The sequence below is a fragment of the Eleutherodactylus coqui genome, chromosome 8 (genome assembly GCF_035609145.1).
Source record: "Eleutherodactylus coqui strain aEleCoq1 chromosome 8, aEleCoq1.hap1, whole genome shotgun sequence".
In the NCBI taxonomy this organism is placed as follows: Eukaryota; Metazoa; Chordata; class Amphibia; order Anura; family Eleutherodactylidae; genus Eleutherodactylus; species Eleutherodactylus coqui.
This window is the reverse complement of record NC_089844.1, coordinates 65,375,168-65,393,391: the sequence shown is the minus strand read 5'-3', so window position 1 is coordinate 65,393,391 and position 18,224 is coordinate 65,375,168. Positions and strand designations below refer to the sequence as shown.

General features: G+C 42.3%; 1 protein-coding gene across 1 annotated transcript in view; it reads left to right on the top strand.

The window, feature by feature from the left end:
• ITGA4 (integrin subunit alpha 4) overlaps nt 1-18,224 on the top strand; it is a 142,013-nt gene that overhangs the window by 101,706 nt on the left and 22,083 nt on the right. Inside the window, exon 17 of the mRNA XM_066575759.1 lies at nt 3,404-3,480. Coding sequence (XP_066431856.1) covers nt 3,404-3,480 — 77 coding nt within the window. The remainder of the gene's footprint in view (nt 1-3,403; nt 3,481-18,224) is intronic.

Below are 18,224 nucleotides of genomic sequence, written 5' to 3'. Positions count from 1 at the left end.
TATTCTGTTCTAAATGGAGGCTCCATACCTCAAAATAATAGCCCACATTACTTGGACCACATCAGTCTATGCTAGGGACTTGTGTGATACCATAGAGTTAGATTGCACTATACTAATTTTACCCTAGACTCACTGGCTTAACTATAGAGGATGCAGTTGCACCCAGGCCCAGGAGCCTGAGGGGGCCCATAAGGCCTCTCTTCTCCATATAGGGAGCCCGGTACTATGAATAAAGCATTATAGTTGGGGCCCCTGTTACAGGTTTTGCATTGGAGGCCCAGGCGTTTCAAGTTACGCCTTTGACTAGACTTAAAGGAGTTATACAAAAAATGTCTGTTGCTACCTATTCATAGGATAAGTCATAAAAGTCTGATCGGTGGGGGTCTCATGAATCCTGAGAATGGGTGTCTCGTATCCCCCTCTTCTTATCATTTTGGGGTTGCTGCACTCACAGTGCTATCAGACTAAATGAAGTGGTGGTCACGCATGTGCGGCATTGAACTGCTAAATTCATTTTAATAGGAATCACAGAAATAGCTCATTTCAAGGGCTCAGCTATCACTGGCAGTCCCATTGAAGATGAATGGAGTGACGCCATGTGCTCACTACTGCCAATCCATTATACCTTCTCCTCACAGTAGGGGGTGCAGCGAGCTCACTAGGAGGAGGAGGGGTATCTCCTTTCTTGGGATCGGTGGGAATATCAGGGGTGAGACACTCACTGATCAGACTTTTATCACCTATCCTGTGGATAAGTGATAAGTCATTTTTGTACAATTTATTAATTGATGCCATATTTGTCAAGTAAATGAGACTGAGCTGAAATACAAGGCATGGGTAGGCAAACAGAGGAGCTGCTGTGCCTGTGTAAACAATTGAGTGGCCCTTTAAGTTTTGCTTATGAGCATTGGTCCTGGGGCTTTAGGCTCCACTAATCAAACATCAATGACTAATGACAATACTTAAAAGTCCCTTCAATATATTGTAAATCACTGAAATATTATTTTACTGCCCAAAAAGTTAGACCCCTATAGTAAATAACTAGCCTCATTGACTACTAGCGATGGTATTTCCAGCCATACCAAATAATTGATATGCTGAACTATTTATTGCTTTACCAGGTTGTTTTCCTGACATCATTAGTCACTTTATATGTATGACCTACCTCCCCAATGGTTTTATTTGAATATTAGATTTTTGTGCAATTTTCAGGTACTCCAGCAGGGGGTCTGTATTTGATGACATAATTAATTTTTGGAATTGTTGAGTATCGGTTACATGATAAAAGTTGAACTGGACTGTGTTTTTCATGTACACCAATTCTATATTTGAAACTTGCATTAATGGAGTCCAGTCTAAGGAGCTATAAAATAAGGCTGTCCACTATCATAATTTTTTATTGCATTTCTTATAGAATTTCCATGTCTGACAATTCTCTATTTTTCAGAATCTTCAATAGATTGTCACTGTTGTGCTGTTTATAATAGGGAATGTTTGGAATATGTGAAATGAGCCCACTACTGCCAGTACAAGACCATTGTATTTGTCAAAATATGTCAAGTAATTTGTAAGAGCTTTCTATGAAGTGGCATACATCATGGATGGCAGATGGCACTTTTGCTGTTGCTTAATTAATAACATTTGACTTGCATGGAAAACCACGGCTCTTTCAATTTACTATAGAGAAAATGTAGAGCGATCGTAAACACAACTGCTCCAAAATAATGTAATGTACTTAGATTTTTTTATGCTTCATTATAGTAATATTATGTAACATGGTTTGCGTGTAAACTTTACAAGTAATGATGCATGGATTCTGATGTACTAACTATAGATGAGCGAGCATGCTCGGATAAAGCAGTTACTCAAACGAGCATCGCTCTTCTCGAGTAGCTGCTTACTGGTCCGAGCAGGCTCGGGGGGGGGGGGGGGGGGCAGGTTGCGGGGGTGAGCAGGGGACGGCAGTGGGGGGGGAGAGTGAGAGAGATCTCTCTCTCTCTCTTTACCCCCTGCTAACACCCGTCACTCCCCGCTCACAACCACCGCCCCCCACCCCCCCAAGCCTGCTCGGACCGGTAAGCAGTTGCTCAAGAAGAGCGATGGGTTTTTTACTTTTTGTTTTTTACATTTTTCTTTTTTGGACATTTTTAATATCTTTTTTTTACACCATCTATGTCCCTCTTGGGGACTTAAAGCACAGCACTGATGATCGCTGTGATAAGGCATGGCAGAACTTCTGTCCTGCCATGCCTTATTGCTTATACAGCGATCACAGGCACAGGCTATACCTGAGAGCCAGGCAACTTCACAGAGGGAGCGCGCTCCCTCTGTGAACCCCTCTCATGCCGGGATTGACACAGATCGTGGCAGGGAAGGGGTTAACAGCGGAAGGCCGGATATGACTAACAGCCGTCTCCCGTTGCGGGATAGCGCGAGGTCTGTCATGATCTTGCGCTATCCCTATGACGTAAGGGTATATCATTTTGCGGGAAGTACCCCGCTTCCATGACGTACCTTTATGTCATGGGGAGGGAAGGGGTTAAAACTGAACGACTGGATGATTCTTGTCCAGTCAATTAGTTTCTGCATACCTTTACATGGGCTCATTATCATTCAAAACCCCACGGCGGCGCAGGGTTTGGAACAAGAAGAATGATAATCGCTCCTTCTACATATGATCCTTTTACATGGGACAAGCTGTTGGGCAAAGAATGCCCGGCAGCTTGTCCCAGTGATGCTCGTTTCTCTGCCATTACACAGGAGCGAGTACCACTGACCTCACTCACACGTAGCCAGAATAGAGGTGGAGTAGGCCGGGTAGCATTCTCTCCCCGCCTCCATTCACAGTAAGCAGATAGTCATTCAAAAGTGAATGACTGCTGTTAACACCGAACGACATGTCATTCAGATTTCTACATGCAGAAAACGAATGACTGAAAATTCTCATTCAGTCGCTGCAAGCGTTTACATGGGATGATTATTGTTCAGATTTTCGCGGAAACGCATGAATCTCAACGATTCTGAACGATAATCGTGCTGTGCAAAAAGGCCAATACACAATCCTACCTTTTATTCTTCTGGCTTATCTTAATGATGTTTCACCCCATGTACAAAGCCTTAAGGTAGCATCATTTAAAAGTTGGGCATTTCTCAGCGCTTCATGTGTTAACCCACCAGATGAGGGGTCTTTGTGCTCTAAAAGTTTAAAAATATAATTTTTCTAGTTACCTAAGAAGGCATCACTTCTCTAACAGTATTTACCAACACGTAGCGTCTTCTGGGTAACGTGGTGCCATACTTTGGTTTGCTGTATTTCTCCAGGTTCACAATATTTTGGAAACCCAAGAAGGCGTGAGGCCTAGAGTTTCTCATTAAATATGTGCTGTATGTATCTTTTTGGCAGGTTTCTTTTGCAAGATACTGCGCCTTGGCAAACTGCTCCGCTGATTTACAGATCTCAGGAAAAGTTTACTTTCCGGGGTGAGTAGATCCATTATTATGCCGTCTGCTTTTCTTCAGCTTAATGGAAGTTCAGTCTGTAAAGTTCTGTAAAACACAGATTGCTGCTTTATGTTTTGACTATTTTAAGAAGATTTAATATTTGTTTCATTTGTTTAAAAAAAATTGGATTACAACATTTTTGACAATAACTATGGGGAGGTCGGTGCTTGCCAAAATTCAGTCTGCAGTGCCTAATTATGGTTATGGCAAAAGATAAAGTGAACTCCGAGGACGGTGGGCTTTGAATAATCTAGTCAAGGCCGATCATATCAGAGCTATAACAGTAATGTCTAACAAAATATGTTAAAACGTGTTGTATTTCAATGTATAGCATATATTATGACAATTACCAACTAAGGATCTAAAAAGGGGATCTTATTATATGCTGATATGAAATATATATAATATCTGTATTTGCTGTACAAGCCCTTAGTTTTCATGCTGTGTATAACTGGTGACTATATACCGACAGTACCAGGCTGCAGTAGTTTTTGCATTGGGGATCCATCTGTTGAAGGCAGAGTCTTCAGGAAGAACAGAAGCATTAGGCCGGTTGCACACAACTGGGTTGGATCCTGCATCCAGTGTCCGGCTGGTGACCCCGCGGATCTGTCATTGCTTGTCATGTGCAGGCGGACTTCTGTGCTGCAGATAGTCCGGCTGGCTTGCCGTCAGACATGCGCAGTACAGATTTTCCTGTGTCATCGCTAGGCGATGATGCAGGTCCCCCAACCTTTCCGCAATGTCAATGGTGGAAGGGCCATGGGTCGGATGGCTTTCACTTACTTCAATGGAAGCCATTCGTGCGGAGCCTGCACAAAAATAGAACATGCTGTGATTTTTTTAATCCGTAAGCAGAAAATCGCAATTGATTTCCACTTGTGTGCAAAAAAAAGGAGTTTGGACGGTATTCACTGTGGAACCCGAAAGCGGACGCGCCCCCCAGATTCCGCAATTCAAATGCATCTGTGTGCAGCCGGGCTTACAGCAATTTCAGCACAAATCAAGATAATGCTCACTGAATGGGACGGCCCCTCTTTGTTTTTATACATATACCTTCTTCATTATACATTAAGTACCGATTGGATGCTTGACATTTGTAGATTAATTCTATTGGATACATTCATACATGCAGACGTGGTCTTTTACTTTTCACCCTTACACAGTCAGCAACTGACTATCAGGATAAAAGAAGTCTTGTCTGGTCAAAGTTCATTTATGGCCCCTCAGTGAGTGAGTGACTAAGCCCACCCTTGGGATCTGACCAATGGTCTATAAAATGAGAATGTAGTGACATTAGTAAAACAGGGGGCTTTTAATTATAGTTTTTCTCCTTCACATCCATGGTCCAATGTCTATGGCTCCAGGCCAATGCCCCAGTTATACCAGCAGATTGCATTTTAATTTGCTTGATCCTTTAGGCTGCCTGTCCACAGGGCATATATCTATATTCCACAACACTTCTGCTCGATTCACAACCTGATTGGTTGTTTGGGTTGGCTGATTCACAGTGATTGGTTGTTTGGGTTGGCTGATTCACAGTGATTGGTTGTTTGGGTTGGCTGATTCACAGTGATTGGTTGTTTGGGTTGAATCGAGCGGAAGTGTTGTGGAATATAAATATATGCATCTACGGGTGTAGCGATATCCTGCGGCAGATCGCCGCCGCGGGAGCTGCGGTCGGGGAGCAGGAGACAGCTGACTGGTCTCCGCACTGAGCCTATCTAACAGATAGGCTCACCGAGGAGAATCGTGGCAAATCGCAGCATGCTGTGATTTGAATCCCGCGAGTGGAGAATTGCTATGATTCTCCGCTCGTGGATGCCACGGCTGTGCTTTCCATAGCAACGCTATGGAAAGCTTCAGACAGCGTGATTCGCTGGCAATTTATCGCCGGCAGAATCACGCCCGTGGACATGCAGCCTTACTCCTCTAATAGATAAGGGGTACTTGACAGCCACTTATCTCTGTGCCTCAAATTAAATTTAAAAAATTGATACCTTGTTAGCCAGTAGAGCAAAATGTTTTAGTTCTCTGTAAACAAAATAATCTTGTAGATATGAAGCCTGTTAACGGCTAAAACCCCATTATACACAATGATTGTCGTTCAAACAAACAAGTTAACAACTTTTTTGCCTTCGAATGTTGTGCGTTTACACGTAAAGATAATCGTTTGAAATCCCCACTATTTCCCTTGTTAGCTGTGTAAACGCTGTATATGTTGTTTGCTCAGGTGGCCATGTGAAGAATCTCTTGGCAGGAGGTTTTTAATTAGTGTAAAGAAAAGCCATTGTCTACTAAGGCTGGAGTCATTGTGCGTAGCTGTGCAAACAATCACCCCTCCCCTCAAGTCGTTTGAAAGACAAATGTTATTTAAACCTAACAAGAACCGAACAAAAAAATTACTATTTTTTTTCAGGTTGAAACTCAGCGATAAACGACAAGTTCGCCTTCACACATAACGATTATGACTCACTTTCGCTCGTTTCAACAAATTTTGAGAAATAAGCATTGCCTGTAAATTGGCCTTAACAATAATAAATCATGTTACAGTAGGCAATTGAGCCTACTTAGGCCCCTTCATCAGGCCTGTAGCAGGAATTGCAGAGAGACATGGTGTGATTAATTCACATTTAAACAGAAAAAACGGTGAGCCGAAGAGAAAATCCTTAATTAGTTCATAGACAGGGCACAAAAGTTTTATGGTCTCTAAATTGATGTTCGTTCAATACCCCCACTATATTCAAACCTGTGTTCATACTATAATAGTATTAAGGATGGTCATTAGAGATGAGCGAGTGTACTCGTTAAGGCAAATTACTCAAGCGAGTATCGCCATTTTCGAGTACATGCCTGCTCGTCCGAAAAGATTTGGGTGCCGGCGGGGGTGTGCGGTGAGTTGCGGAAGTGAGCAGGGGGGAGTGGTGGGGGGAGAGAGATCTCCCCCCCCCCCTCCCTGTTCCCTCGCTCTCCCCCGCAGCCCCCCCCCCCCCCCCCCCCGAAGCTTTTCAGGCAAGCAGGCATGTACTCGAAAATGGGGATACTCGCTCGAGTAATTCGCCTTAACGAGTACACTCGCTCATCTCTAATGGTCATAAATTTTCATTCCCATACTACCCCCCAAGTGTCTATGGGATTTGAAGGTGGCTTTTAATATAGCAAGCTTCATGTGTTCTACAGTATGTTACGACCTTGGCTCAGCCACAAGTAGTTCGATCATTCTTTCAGTTTTTCTAGTTTGAATTTCTTTAATTGTGTGTATGTATATGTGTATGTGTATATATGTATATATGTGTATATATATATATATATATATATATATATATACACACACACACACACTTTTTCCCATATATTCTATTATAAGCCTGATGAAGAGGCCTAAGTAACTTGTTAACTTGTAGTAACATCATCTCTTTTTGTTACCCATTGTTGTTCTTAGCCGTTTAGTTGTTCACGACACTCGACGACCCTAAATGCGAGCTCCCTCCATGGTTTTCGGAATTGTCTGATATCCATGCCAGTATCAGCTTTGACAGTATCAGCCATCGTGTCCTTTGGCGGACAGGTCTTCTTTTGCCACTGATCTGTCCAAGCATTATAGATTTTTCTAGTGACTCTGCTCACATTACATGGCCAAAATCCGTGAGTCTGAGCCCGGTCGTCTTGGCCTCCAGTGATATATTGGGTCTTATACGATTCAGGACTTCTCTGTTTGTTACTCTTGCTGTCCAGGGCATACGCAGCAGCTTTCACCAGCACCTCGGCTCAAATACATCAATCCTCCTTGTCACATCCATACATGGCTATGGGGAAAACAGTGGTTTCCACTATCCTGCATTCATTTGCTATGCCGGTATCCCTATTTTTCCAGATTTTGTCCATATTTAGCATTGCGTTTCGGGCCAATGCTATCCTACGATGTGGCATAGATTCTCCAGCCTGGTCAATTTTTGAACGAAGGAGGATAAAGCCTCACACATATCCTATGGCCTTATTTGATTTGAGTTTGGCCACTTTTTGCAGTCATCATAATTTTTGTTTTCTTTAACTTCAGTTAGTGGTCCATTAAAAGATATCATATCTTCAAGATTATTTTGTCTTACTGAGAACAGTAGCATCAAATGAAATAAATACACAATTTCCAAGGTGGTTATGCTTCCTTTCCATTCATTATTATGCTTTAGTAGGGCCCATGATGGGACTGTAGTGTTGGCAGCTTTATTTCATAAATACGACAACTCTACTGATGGTGATAAAGCAATATCCTTAAAAAGGTCATGAAAATAATAAATATGACAATAACTACCTTTTCCTTCATCCTGCCCCACTATTGTAATCCAAATGGTAAAAAAAAGTCTTGCATATCCATCCTAGGAGACATTTATTTAATCTCCACCCCCTTATTCTCCCTATAGTGCTAGTCACAAAATACTGTACATTTGGGAAAAGGAGAAGACCGAGTGGATATCTTTTTTTCTTTGGCATTTTTGAAACATGGCGTTTTAACGCTTGTGTGTGAGCAGCCTAAGAGAAGTGCTTAGATTAGTCTGTGTAATAATATGGACAAGGCTAAACTGGTAGATAGATAACAATTACATCAGTAGCGGTTATCAGTCAATTAGCAAGTGCTAACAGGCTGACATTTCCAGGCACTGTAGAGGAGTGATATGCTTTTCATTGAAATCACACATTCACACTTGCCCTGTATAACTGCATTATCAGCAGAACATCAGCCAACTAATGGCGTCCAGTTAGAAGAAGGATTAGACTTAATTGAAAAGGAAATGTTATCCCAGGCTTATCATAAATACCGCTGGCTTCCTTTGTTCTTGCGTTAGGATAAAATAAATCATGGAGAGCAAACACCAAGACCAGACAATAACCTAGGGAGATTTTGTAATTATTTTCATCCGAAGACTTGGAAATAATGTCTGTAAAACAGCCACTAAGGTGAGATATAGCAGTGAGCCATCCCCCATAGCTTTCTATTGGAACATGGCTATCGTCAAATCATAGCCATGCATTGCGATAAACTATAGTGTCTGGAAATCCCAATTTATGCTCCATAAATTTCAGCAGTTTTTGAATATCTTTAAGAACTTTTTACTTGTCCTTCACACTTTATCGGGGCATACTGTGACATTCTCCACTGCTAGCATATGATATCACTTGCTGATTAGTGGAAGTCTGACTGTTGGGAATCCCACTAATCTTGAGAAGGGTTAGAAATGACCATACCTGAAAATATGTTTTTGAGAATGTATTAATATTGTAATACTCTGTCCTAATGTTTTTGCATGATCTTGGTCTTCTCTGTGTGTACCAGATGGTCTATGACTACAACTTATGGACGTTTTATTACAGTGTCCATTGGAATTGTTACCCTGTTTTCCATATACCCTAAATGGTTACGACCGTGGCTGCCATTATTAGTATTCATCCATCCATTATCAGTGTAGAACACCAAGATAGCTAAGTGGTTCAATGAAATAGTCCACACAAGAGGACAAGTCAGGGTTCTGTTAAAAATCTGCACCAAAATCCTCACTATTGAGAGTTGATTCTGTTGCGTCCTCCGGACTTGCAACCTCAATAACATAAATCAAAGGCACAACTGTGCAAAGGAAACATAACCCTATGGGGAATACTCTCCCTATAGTCCCCTAACCCGGGAGGGGGCCCTGCCTACTCGGCAGACCGATCACTCTGACAGGTGCGAGCCAGCACGCGTGCCTTGGCCACTAACAAGTCCCTATCAGGGAGCCCTAGCACAAAATAAAGTGAAACAGAACCAAACAAAACAGAAAAGAACTTAACTTGCATGGAGAGCTTCCACCAAGCTGTGTTGCTCCGTCGCTGTCCAAAATGCAACTGAAGTGATTGACCAGCACAGGAGATAGTGCTGGAGCTGTTTAAATAGGAGCCAGGCTACTCAGCACCAGGTGCTGACTGACCTTCCTCCTGCAGCTACCACACCCCTCAGCTCCTGGAGAAGCAAGGGCACACCCAAAACCTGGTCTGGCCTGCAGGCAAGGTGCAGGCCTCAGCACGGCTGCAACAGATTCGTCTTACAGATTGTCTGTAGGTTTGCTTTGGAAATTTTATGCAGTAAACCAGCCCCAAGTGAATTTGCCTGAAAGATACTTGCACATAGACTTATGCTATTCACTGCACAGTGCCAATAATGACAAGGTGACACATGGTTGGCACCTGGGCATAGACGGAGAACTGCTCAGGTTTACCTCCCTTAGGGCAAAGAATGAGTCTCCTGTGCTAGTTAGGTTAGATAAAGAATTATAGAGCATAAATTGATCACATTGTTTGGTACGATTAATCTTACGGGGAGTCTACAAGGTGAGGTATAAGAAAGACTACTTTATTCCGTTTCTGCATAATACAGTCTGTGCTGAATGTATATTTGTCTTGGCATCCGGCAGTCTTATTATTCAGGGATGGCATTACAGTAATATACATAGAGCAAGCTCAGCTGATCATCAGATTATTTTACTATTTTTAAATCACTTTTATGTAGGTCACCATAGAACATATTTGCATTTTGATGTCTTGTGAGGAATTCATATGAGTTTCATTTATAGAAACAAGAAAGTTCGAGGGATATTAAAAGGGTTGTCTGCTTTAGGCAGTTCATATTTATATACCATGTTAGAACATACAGATGTCCTGAAAGGGGTTCTCTGCTTGGAAACCCCCTCTACAAGACAGGGTGACCACTCACTGGGCACTTCTCTGAGATGTCAGCTGATCAGAGTACCCCCGGGAACAGAGATCGCCCAAACTCAACCTCTACATACAAGCATAGAATCATAGAATGGTAGAGTTGGAAGGGACCTCCAGGGTCATCGGGTCCAACCTCCTGCTCAGTGCAGAATTCACTAAATCATCTCAGACAGATATTTGTTCAGCCTTTGTTTGAAGACTTCTATTGAAGTAGGAAGCTGTAGGAAGTGACAGCATATAACTAGGATATGTCATCAACTGCTGATTGTGGTAGTCCAACTGCAGGGATCCCCATCATGAATACAATGTATCTGCCTGTATAAATAGGCTGCATGAGCAAGCAAGTGAAGTCTGGCATTGTTCACTCATTCAAATGATAAATTGTTTGGGGTAAATGGACCCTTAGGCTGCATTCCCATGAAAGTATATCGGCTCGGTTTTCACGCCGAGCCGATATACGTTGTCCTCATGTGCAGAGGAAGGGGAGGATGGAAGAGCCAGGAGCAGGAACTGAGCTCCCGCCCCATCTCTGCTTCCTCTCCGCCCCTCTGCTCTATTTGCAATGAAAGGAGGCAGGACAGGGCGTGGCTAAGGTTCGATAATTAGCCCCGCCTCTGCCCCACCTCTCCCCATTGCAAATAGTGCAGAGGGGCGGAGAGGAGGCAGAGAGGGGGCGGGAACTCAGTTCCTGCTCCTGAGTCTTCCATCCTCCCCCCCTCTGCCCACGAGGACAATGTATATTGGCTCGGCGTGAAAACCGAGCCGATATACGTTCGTGGGAATGCACCCTTAGGGTCCTTTTACACAGGATGACTATCGGGCACTTAGCACCCAAGAGTCATCCCAAAGATTATTGCTCCTGTGCTTTCACACAAGAGTGGTAGTCGGTCATTGAATGCAGGTGGAACACGCCAGAGATCTCTTCCAGCAATTGGCCTCTATTCAGAGTAAACAGGCAGTCATTCATAGATCAGCGACTACCTGCGAACATGGGCCGATTATCGTAAGGCTTAAATACATGCATAAAATGAACGGCAAACAATATGCAAACAAATTATCCTTGGTTGTTTAATCATTGGCTGTGTTTGCACAATCTAATAATTATCTGAGTGATAACATTCCCAGTAAAGGCCCTTAAAAATACACTGGGCTCTGCAAACAAATCATGGAGGTCCTTTTACATGCAAATGAAAACAATAAAGTGTTAATGGACATTAAAACTTTATGCAAATAGATCGCTAAATCTTTCAGTCCTTTGAAAGATTATTTTTGCGTGTAAAAGGGCCTTTAAAGGATTCTTAGAGAGGATGACTATTGGGTTCATTAAAAGTCAGGAAACATTTCCAGCCACTCAGATATATTTATTTTACTTATATCGTGTAGACACAGACAGAACACATAAACTCAATGTAGATGTTGCCCTTGGATGAATTTGAAACCAGAATCCCAGCAGTGTAAGGCAATAATGTTAACCACTGAGCCACCGTGCTTCATTCTACTTTGTATTCTATGTCTCCAGTTCTGAAAAAAAAAGTTATTAAGGAGGTCGTCTAATCTAAGCAAATTATTCCCTATTCACTGATTGGAGAATAACTTGCTGATTGGTGGCAGTCTGCCAACTGCAAGTCCCACTGATCCTCAAATTTCACCCCAGCACATTCTGAAATTTTAACAATCCTAGCCGCACATTCATGTCTCCACTCTATTCACTTTAATGGGACCACTGGAGATAGCTAAGCTTTTGAAATCAACTGTCTTTGGTGGCTCCATTGAATATAATGAAGCGGAGGTGCGCATGTGCGGACACCACTGTCAAAACATCAGGCCATGCTGGTAATAAAATCTTAGGATTGTTGGGAATCCCAGTTGTCAGATCCCCCCCGAACAGCAAATTATCCTCTGTCTTGTGGATAGGGAATAACTAGCTGAGAAGGGAATATTCCTTTAAGGTTTGTGAATGATATATAATATATGCATAATATATTTGCTGCTCTTTTTCTGCAGCAGCTTGGTAAGCTTTGGCTGAACCATCGGGTGCTTAGAGACCTGCAGTTAGACTAGCAAAAAGACTAATTCTACGCAAGGTTGATGGAAGCGTTCCAATAAATTTCATTTCTGCATAGTTTTTCCTATCCTGTTTATCCCAGTTTTCCATCTATTTGCTCATTACCTTTATACGGTGCCTTGTAAAACTATTCAACCCTCTAAAATTGTACTTCTAAAAAATGTACAGGCAAATAAATGAGAAAAAAGCCAAGTGACTTGTAGTAGATAGAATCAATGTAAGTGCCACTTATAAAGCAAACACATCTGTTCTCTTTTAGGGGTTGAATACTTTTGCGCTGCCTCTGCCTATTTAATAGTTATTTCTATAACTGTACACAGTAATAGATGCTCAGTGTACTCTGTAGTCATAACTGAGAATGGATTTCAAACTTTAAATAAATGTAACTTCAAAGAAATCTGTTCTTGTAGGTAAATATACCCTATTAATTGGAAAGGTGATTTTTCACACTCTCGGCTACAATGCTTTAATGCAATAAATATATATAAATAAGCACTGAAAAAAAAACCCTGACATTTAATTGCTACAGTGCTAGCAATATGTTTCTCTCTAATTTGCTGTTGTCTTGGAACCTAGCTGTTTATGCAGTGCTTTCACCTTCTGTTGCTTATGTCTGTGCCAGCTCCCCTCCCTAAGGTGTACAATGAGTAATGTTTTGGTTCGATGCCAGATCATTCTATAAATGTCATTTTTATTTGCATGGGTTTTTTTTTTACCTTAGTAAAATGAATTAAATACATCTGTATTTCACTTTAATCCCAAACCTGCTTTTTATTATTCATTTCATAGAAGATTTAAAGGGAACCTGTCAGCAGGAACAAGCGGGCCAAACTGCATGTTATAGAGCAGGAGGAGCTCAGCAGAATGATAGATAGTTTAATGGGCGGTATTTTATTCCTTTAAAACCTCTGCACATTCTGAGCAGAACAGTCCAATGGGCGGTCCTGTCAGTGATTGACAGCTATCTCTGTATGAGTGACATCACAAACACAGCTCTAGTACATCTATTCTAACCCCACACATTACACAAACAGCTCTGTTACATCCATCCTGAGCCAACACATCACATGACACACAGCTCTTCTACATCCTGATTCACACAGACACACAGCTCTGCTAAATGGTGCATCCATCATGATCCCCACACATTACACACAGTTCTACTACATCCATCCTTATTTCCACACATTACAGGCACAACACATTACACTGCTACATGGTACATCCATTATGATCCCCACATAAAACACACACAGTTCTACTACATCCATCCTGACTAGAGATGAGCGAGCATACTCGTCCGAGCTTGATACTCGTTCGAGTATTAGGGTGTTCGAGATGCTCGTTACTCGTAACGAGTACCACGCGGTTTTCGGGTTACTTTCATTTTCTTCCCTTTAGAAATTTGCGCGCTTTTCTGGCCAATAGAAAGACAGGGAAGGCATTACAACTTCCCCCTGCAACGTTCAAGCCCTATACCACCCCCCTGCAGTGAGTGGCTGGCGAGATTAGGTGTCACCCGAGTATTAAAATCTGCCCCTCCCGCGGCTCGCCACAGATGCATTCTGACATTAGTTCAGGGAAAGTGGTATCTTGGTGGAGCTGCTATAGGGAGAGTGTTAGGAGTATTTTAGGTTTCAAGAACCCCAACGGTCCTTCTTAAGGCCATAGAAATCGCAGATCGCACCTATGTGCGATCTGCGATTTCTGTTCTCTTCTCTATATGCGCTCAATGGGGCCGGCGGCAGCAGCGCCGACCCCATTGAGAACATATAGAAGACAAATCATTCTTCTCTTCCACAGCTGTAACAGCTGTGGCAGAGAAGAACGATGTTTGCCCATTGAATTCAATGAAGCCAGCAATACAGCAGGTTCCACTGAAAGCAATGGGCTGCCGGCGTGCGCGGGGACGAATTGTCGGGAAGGGCTTAAATATATAAGCCCTTCCCTGCAATTCATCCAGAAATGTGTTACAATAAAAATATATACCGGCGTATAAGGCAACGGGGCGTATAAGACGACCCCCCAACTGTCACCTTATACGCCGGTAATACAGTGGAGCAAAGAATAAAAATCATTACTCACTTCTTCTGACATTCTGCTGTGCTGCTGCAGGCTGTCGCTCCCTCCTGGTTCCCGGCAGAGCATTGCTTTCTCTACGAAGGGCTTTAAATCCCTGCCTCCAGAAACACACGTGCCTTCAGCCAATCACAGCCAATGACAATGATGTCATTGAATGGCTGTGATTGGCTGTGTTTCTGGAGGCGGGGATTTCAAGCCCTGTGTCCAGAAAGCAATGCTCTGCCATGGACCAGGAGGGAGCGACAGCCTGCAGGAGCACCGCAGAACGTCAGAAGAAGTGAGTAATGATTTTTATTCTTTGCTCCACTGTATTGCTGGCGTATAAGGTGACAGTTGGGGGGTCGTCTTATACGCCCCGTCGCCTTATACGCCGGTATATATTTTTATTGTAACACATTTCTGGATGAATTGCAGGGAAGGGCTTATATATTTAAGCCCTTCCCGACAATTCATCCTGCGATCGCCGGCAGCCCATTGCTTTCAGTGGAACCTGCTGTATTGCTGGCTCCATTGAATTCAATGGGCAAACATCGTTCTTCTCTGCCACAGCTGTTACAGCTATGGCAGAGGAGAACGATCTTTACGCTGACAGTGCGGGGGGGGGCCCACTCTTGCCGCTATTGTGGCTTAATAGTGGGACCTGGGAACTTGAGATGCAGCCCAACATGTAGCCCCTTGCCTGCCCTATCCGTTGCTGTGTCGTTCCCATCACTTTCTTGAATTGCCCAGATTTTCACAAACGAAAACCTTAGCGAGCATCGGCGATATACAAAAATGCTCGGGTCGCCCATTGACTTCAATGGGGTTCGTTACTCGAAACGAACCCTCGAGCATTGCGAAAATTTCGTCCCAAGTAACGAGCACCCGAGCATTTTGGTGCTCGCTCATCTCTAATCCTGACCCCACGCATTACACGCACAGCACATGACACACACAGCTCTGTTACAGCCTGATTCACATACATCACACACAGCTCTCCTACATCTATCCTGATTCACACACATGACACACACAGCTCTGCTACATCCACATCCATCCTGATTTCCACACATCATTCCTGGACACAGTGATGAGCCCCTGGTTACGTGATTCCTGACTTCACCCACACAGGTGATCACATGATGGTGACATCATCACAGGTCCTGGTAATAGCTGTTGTCAGTTTATCCAGTATACAGTACTTTCTACCAAACTGCAGAATGGCTTCTCCCACAGCAGTGATGTCACCGCAGGTCCTTCAGCCCACTAGATCTCTGAGGTGGCTGTAGGTCGGAGTCTTCTGTCAGGACCACTGAGTTGTATCTGAGATAATAACGGCTTAGTTGTATTCTAATTTTGTTATTTTTAACCTCCCCTTTTCAAGAGCCCTAACTTTGTTGTTCTTCTGTCGGTCAGGGTCTGTGTTTTATACATGTTGTAGGACCCTCGATGATGTCACTAGGGGGGCGGACTGATTATTTCACAAGGGGGTGGAGCATCAGAAGCACTCCCATACTAACTGACAAGTGGTCATTAGTAGTTTGATTAATCAGCCTATTCTTAATATTAGAAAAACAGTTTGATAGATGATTTTAATTATATATAATTTGCTTGTAAAATTCTCAACAATTTACTGAAAAACAAATGTCACAAATTAGTCTGCTTGTCTCTAGTCTCATCCATTAACATAATGATTCATTTTGCTGGCACACTTGGGAATTTTACTTTGAGGGTTATCATCCAATAAAAATAGTAGTAAATAATTTGATCATGCCTTCTTATGCAAATCAAGTCCTGCTATCTATCGGGCTAAAATATTAGCTTCTCTCTTTCCTCTGCAACCCTTTTTGCTTTTGGCTTTTTTATTTTTCTCACCACATTCCAAAAAAAATCAACTTTTTTATTTTTCGTCTGGCAAGGCTACGTGAAGGTTTGTTTTTTTGTGAGACAAGTTGTATTTTTCAATGGTACCATTTCAAGTGCCACATCATGTGTTGGAAAGCTTAAAAAAATTATAAGTGGGGCAAAATGGAAAAAAACAACATTGTTGCAGCTTTTGGGTGGGAGTGTTTTTACGGCCTTCACAGTACAGTAAGAGTCACATCTTATATTTATTCTGTGAGTCAGTACGATTGTGTCATACGCATTAGTATAGTTTTTTTAATGTACTGCTTTAAAAAAAATAGCTTTCTGTTACCATCATTTGATCCTCATAACATTTTTACTTTTTCATCAATAGTCTTGTCCGAAGGGCTTGTTTTCTTATGTGGTAACCTGTAGTTTTTATTGATACCATTTTGGAGCGTGCTTGACTTTTTGATTGCTTTTTATTACGTTTTTTGTTGGAGATGGGTGACCAAAAAGTGCAATTCTGGCATTGCTTACATATTTTTTTTCTGAGCGCTTCCACCATGTGGGATTAATAATTTAATATTGTATTCATTTGGACTTTTCCAGATGAAGCAATGCCACTTTTTAATGTTCTTGTCTTTATCTCCTAATGTGATGACTGGAAAAAGGTTTTTAATAATTAAAAAAAACATTATTTTATTTATTTTTACATTTTTTTAGTCCCCATGGAACTCTATTCTGACCAGTAATCTATCAAGACATGCCACAGGCAAGTCTCGATAAGCAATCATTCATGGCAGTCCTGGAGGCCTTCAGAAGGCTGCCATGACATTCAGATTGCTAGCCACAACTTATAGCAGGGGGGCCATTTAAAACCCCGTAACCACGTTTGGCACTTAAATGCCGCTGTCAGTATTGACAGTGGCATTCATAAGGTTAACAGTCGGCATCGGTGTTATCTCCGATTATGGCTGCTGTGGTCAGATGTCAGCTGTCAAAGATGGCCAACGCCCGCTATGTATGGAGCAAGCTTGGCTCCAAAGCCCGCTTCATACGCTGATACCTGACGTGCACCATAGATGTATGGCACATGTCGGGAAGGGGTTTATAGTGGATGAATAAAAGAGTACAATATAATTGCTGTTATCTAGTGAATTCATAAAAATATTCTAGTTTTTACAGGGTTAAATGCTCTCTTCTGTGCCTATTGTGCAAAAATAATATCCTTGGTTGGTAGTGTGTTAAAAATATTATTGGTGTCCGGCAGTTATAATACCATTTCTGAGATTTATTATATAAATACTAATATCCTAGTATATACTTCTATAAGACTAGTGCATTTTGAACATTATCTTTAATTTTTAGACAGGTAATAAATAATAAAGTAGCATAGTACATAAGGCTGAAAAAGATCCAGGTCCATCCCATTCCATGTATTAGGCCGGTTTCACACGTGTGACAAAATTGTGCGATTGGCTGAGCCGCGGCGCTCAAGAACCAATCACAGCCAGCGCTTCCTGGAGGTGGGGATTTTGAACCTCTAAACCAGGAAGCATTTGCTGAAAATTACAAGCAAGTCTGCTGGAGAGGCAGAGGAGACGTGTGGCCGAGCCGGACAGCGCCTTTTAGGTGCTGTATTCTTTTTTTTTTTTTTTAAAGGCAGATAGGCCTTATTTTCGGAGTAGGGCTTAAATTTCATGCCCCCCGAAAATCCCAGCAAAAGAGCGCTACAAAGTCACGTGACTTTGTAGCCCCACTGCTGACTATATAGCAACACAAAATCGGAATATCGCCGCGAGAAAACGCAGCGATTATCACACCGAACACAGAGGCCATATCACTGCGATTTTCTTGCAATGATATCACTGACCCCTGTGTGAAAGAGGCCTTATCCTGTAATGTTCATCCAGAGGAAGGCTAAAAACTCATCAGGTGTATAATGATACTATGGTGCCCATATTAAACACCTGAAAGGTATATTAAAAACTTAAAAAGGTCTTCCAGC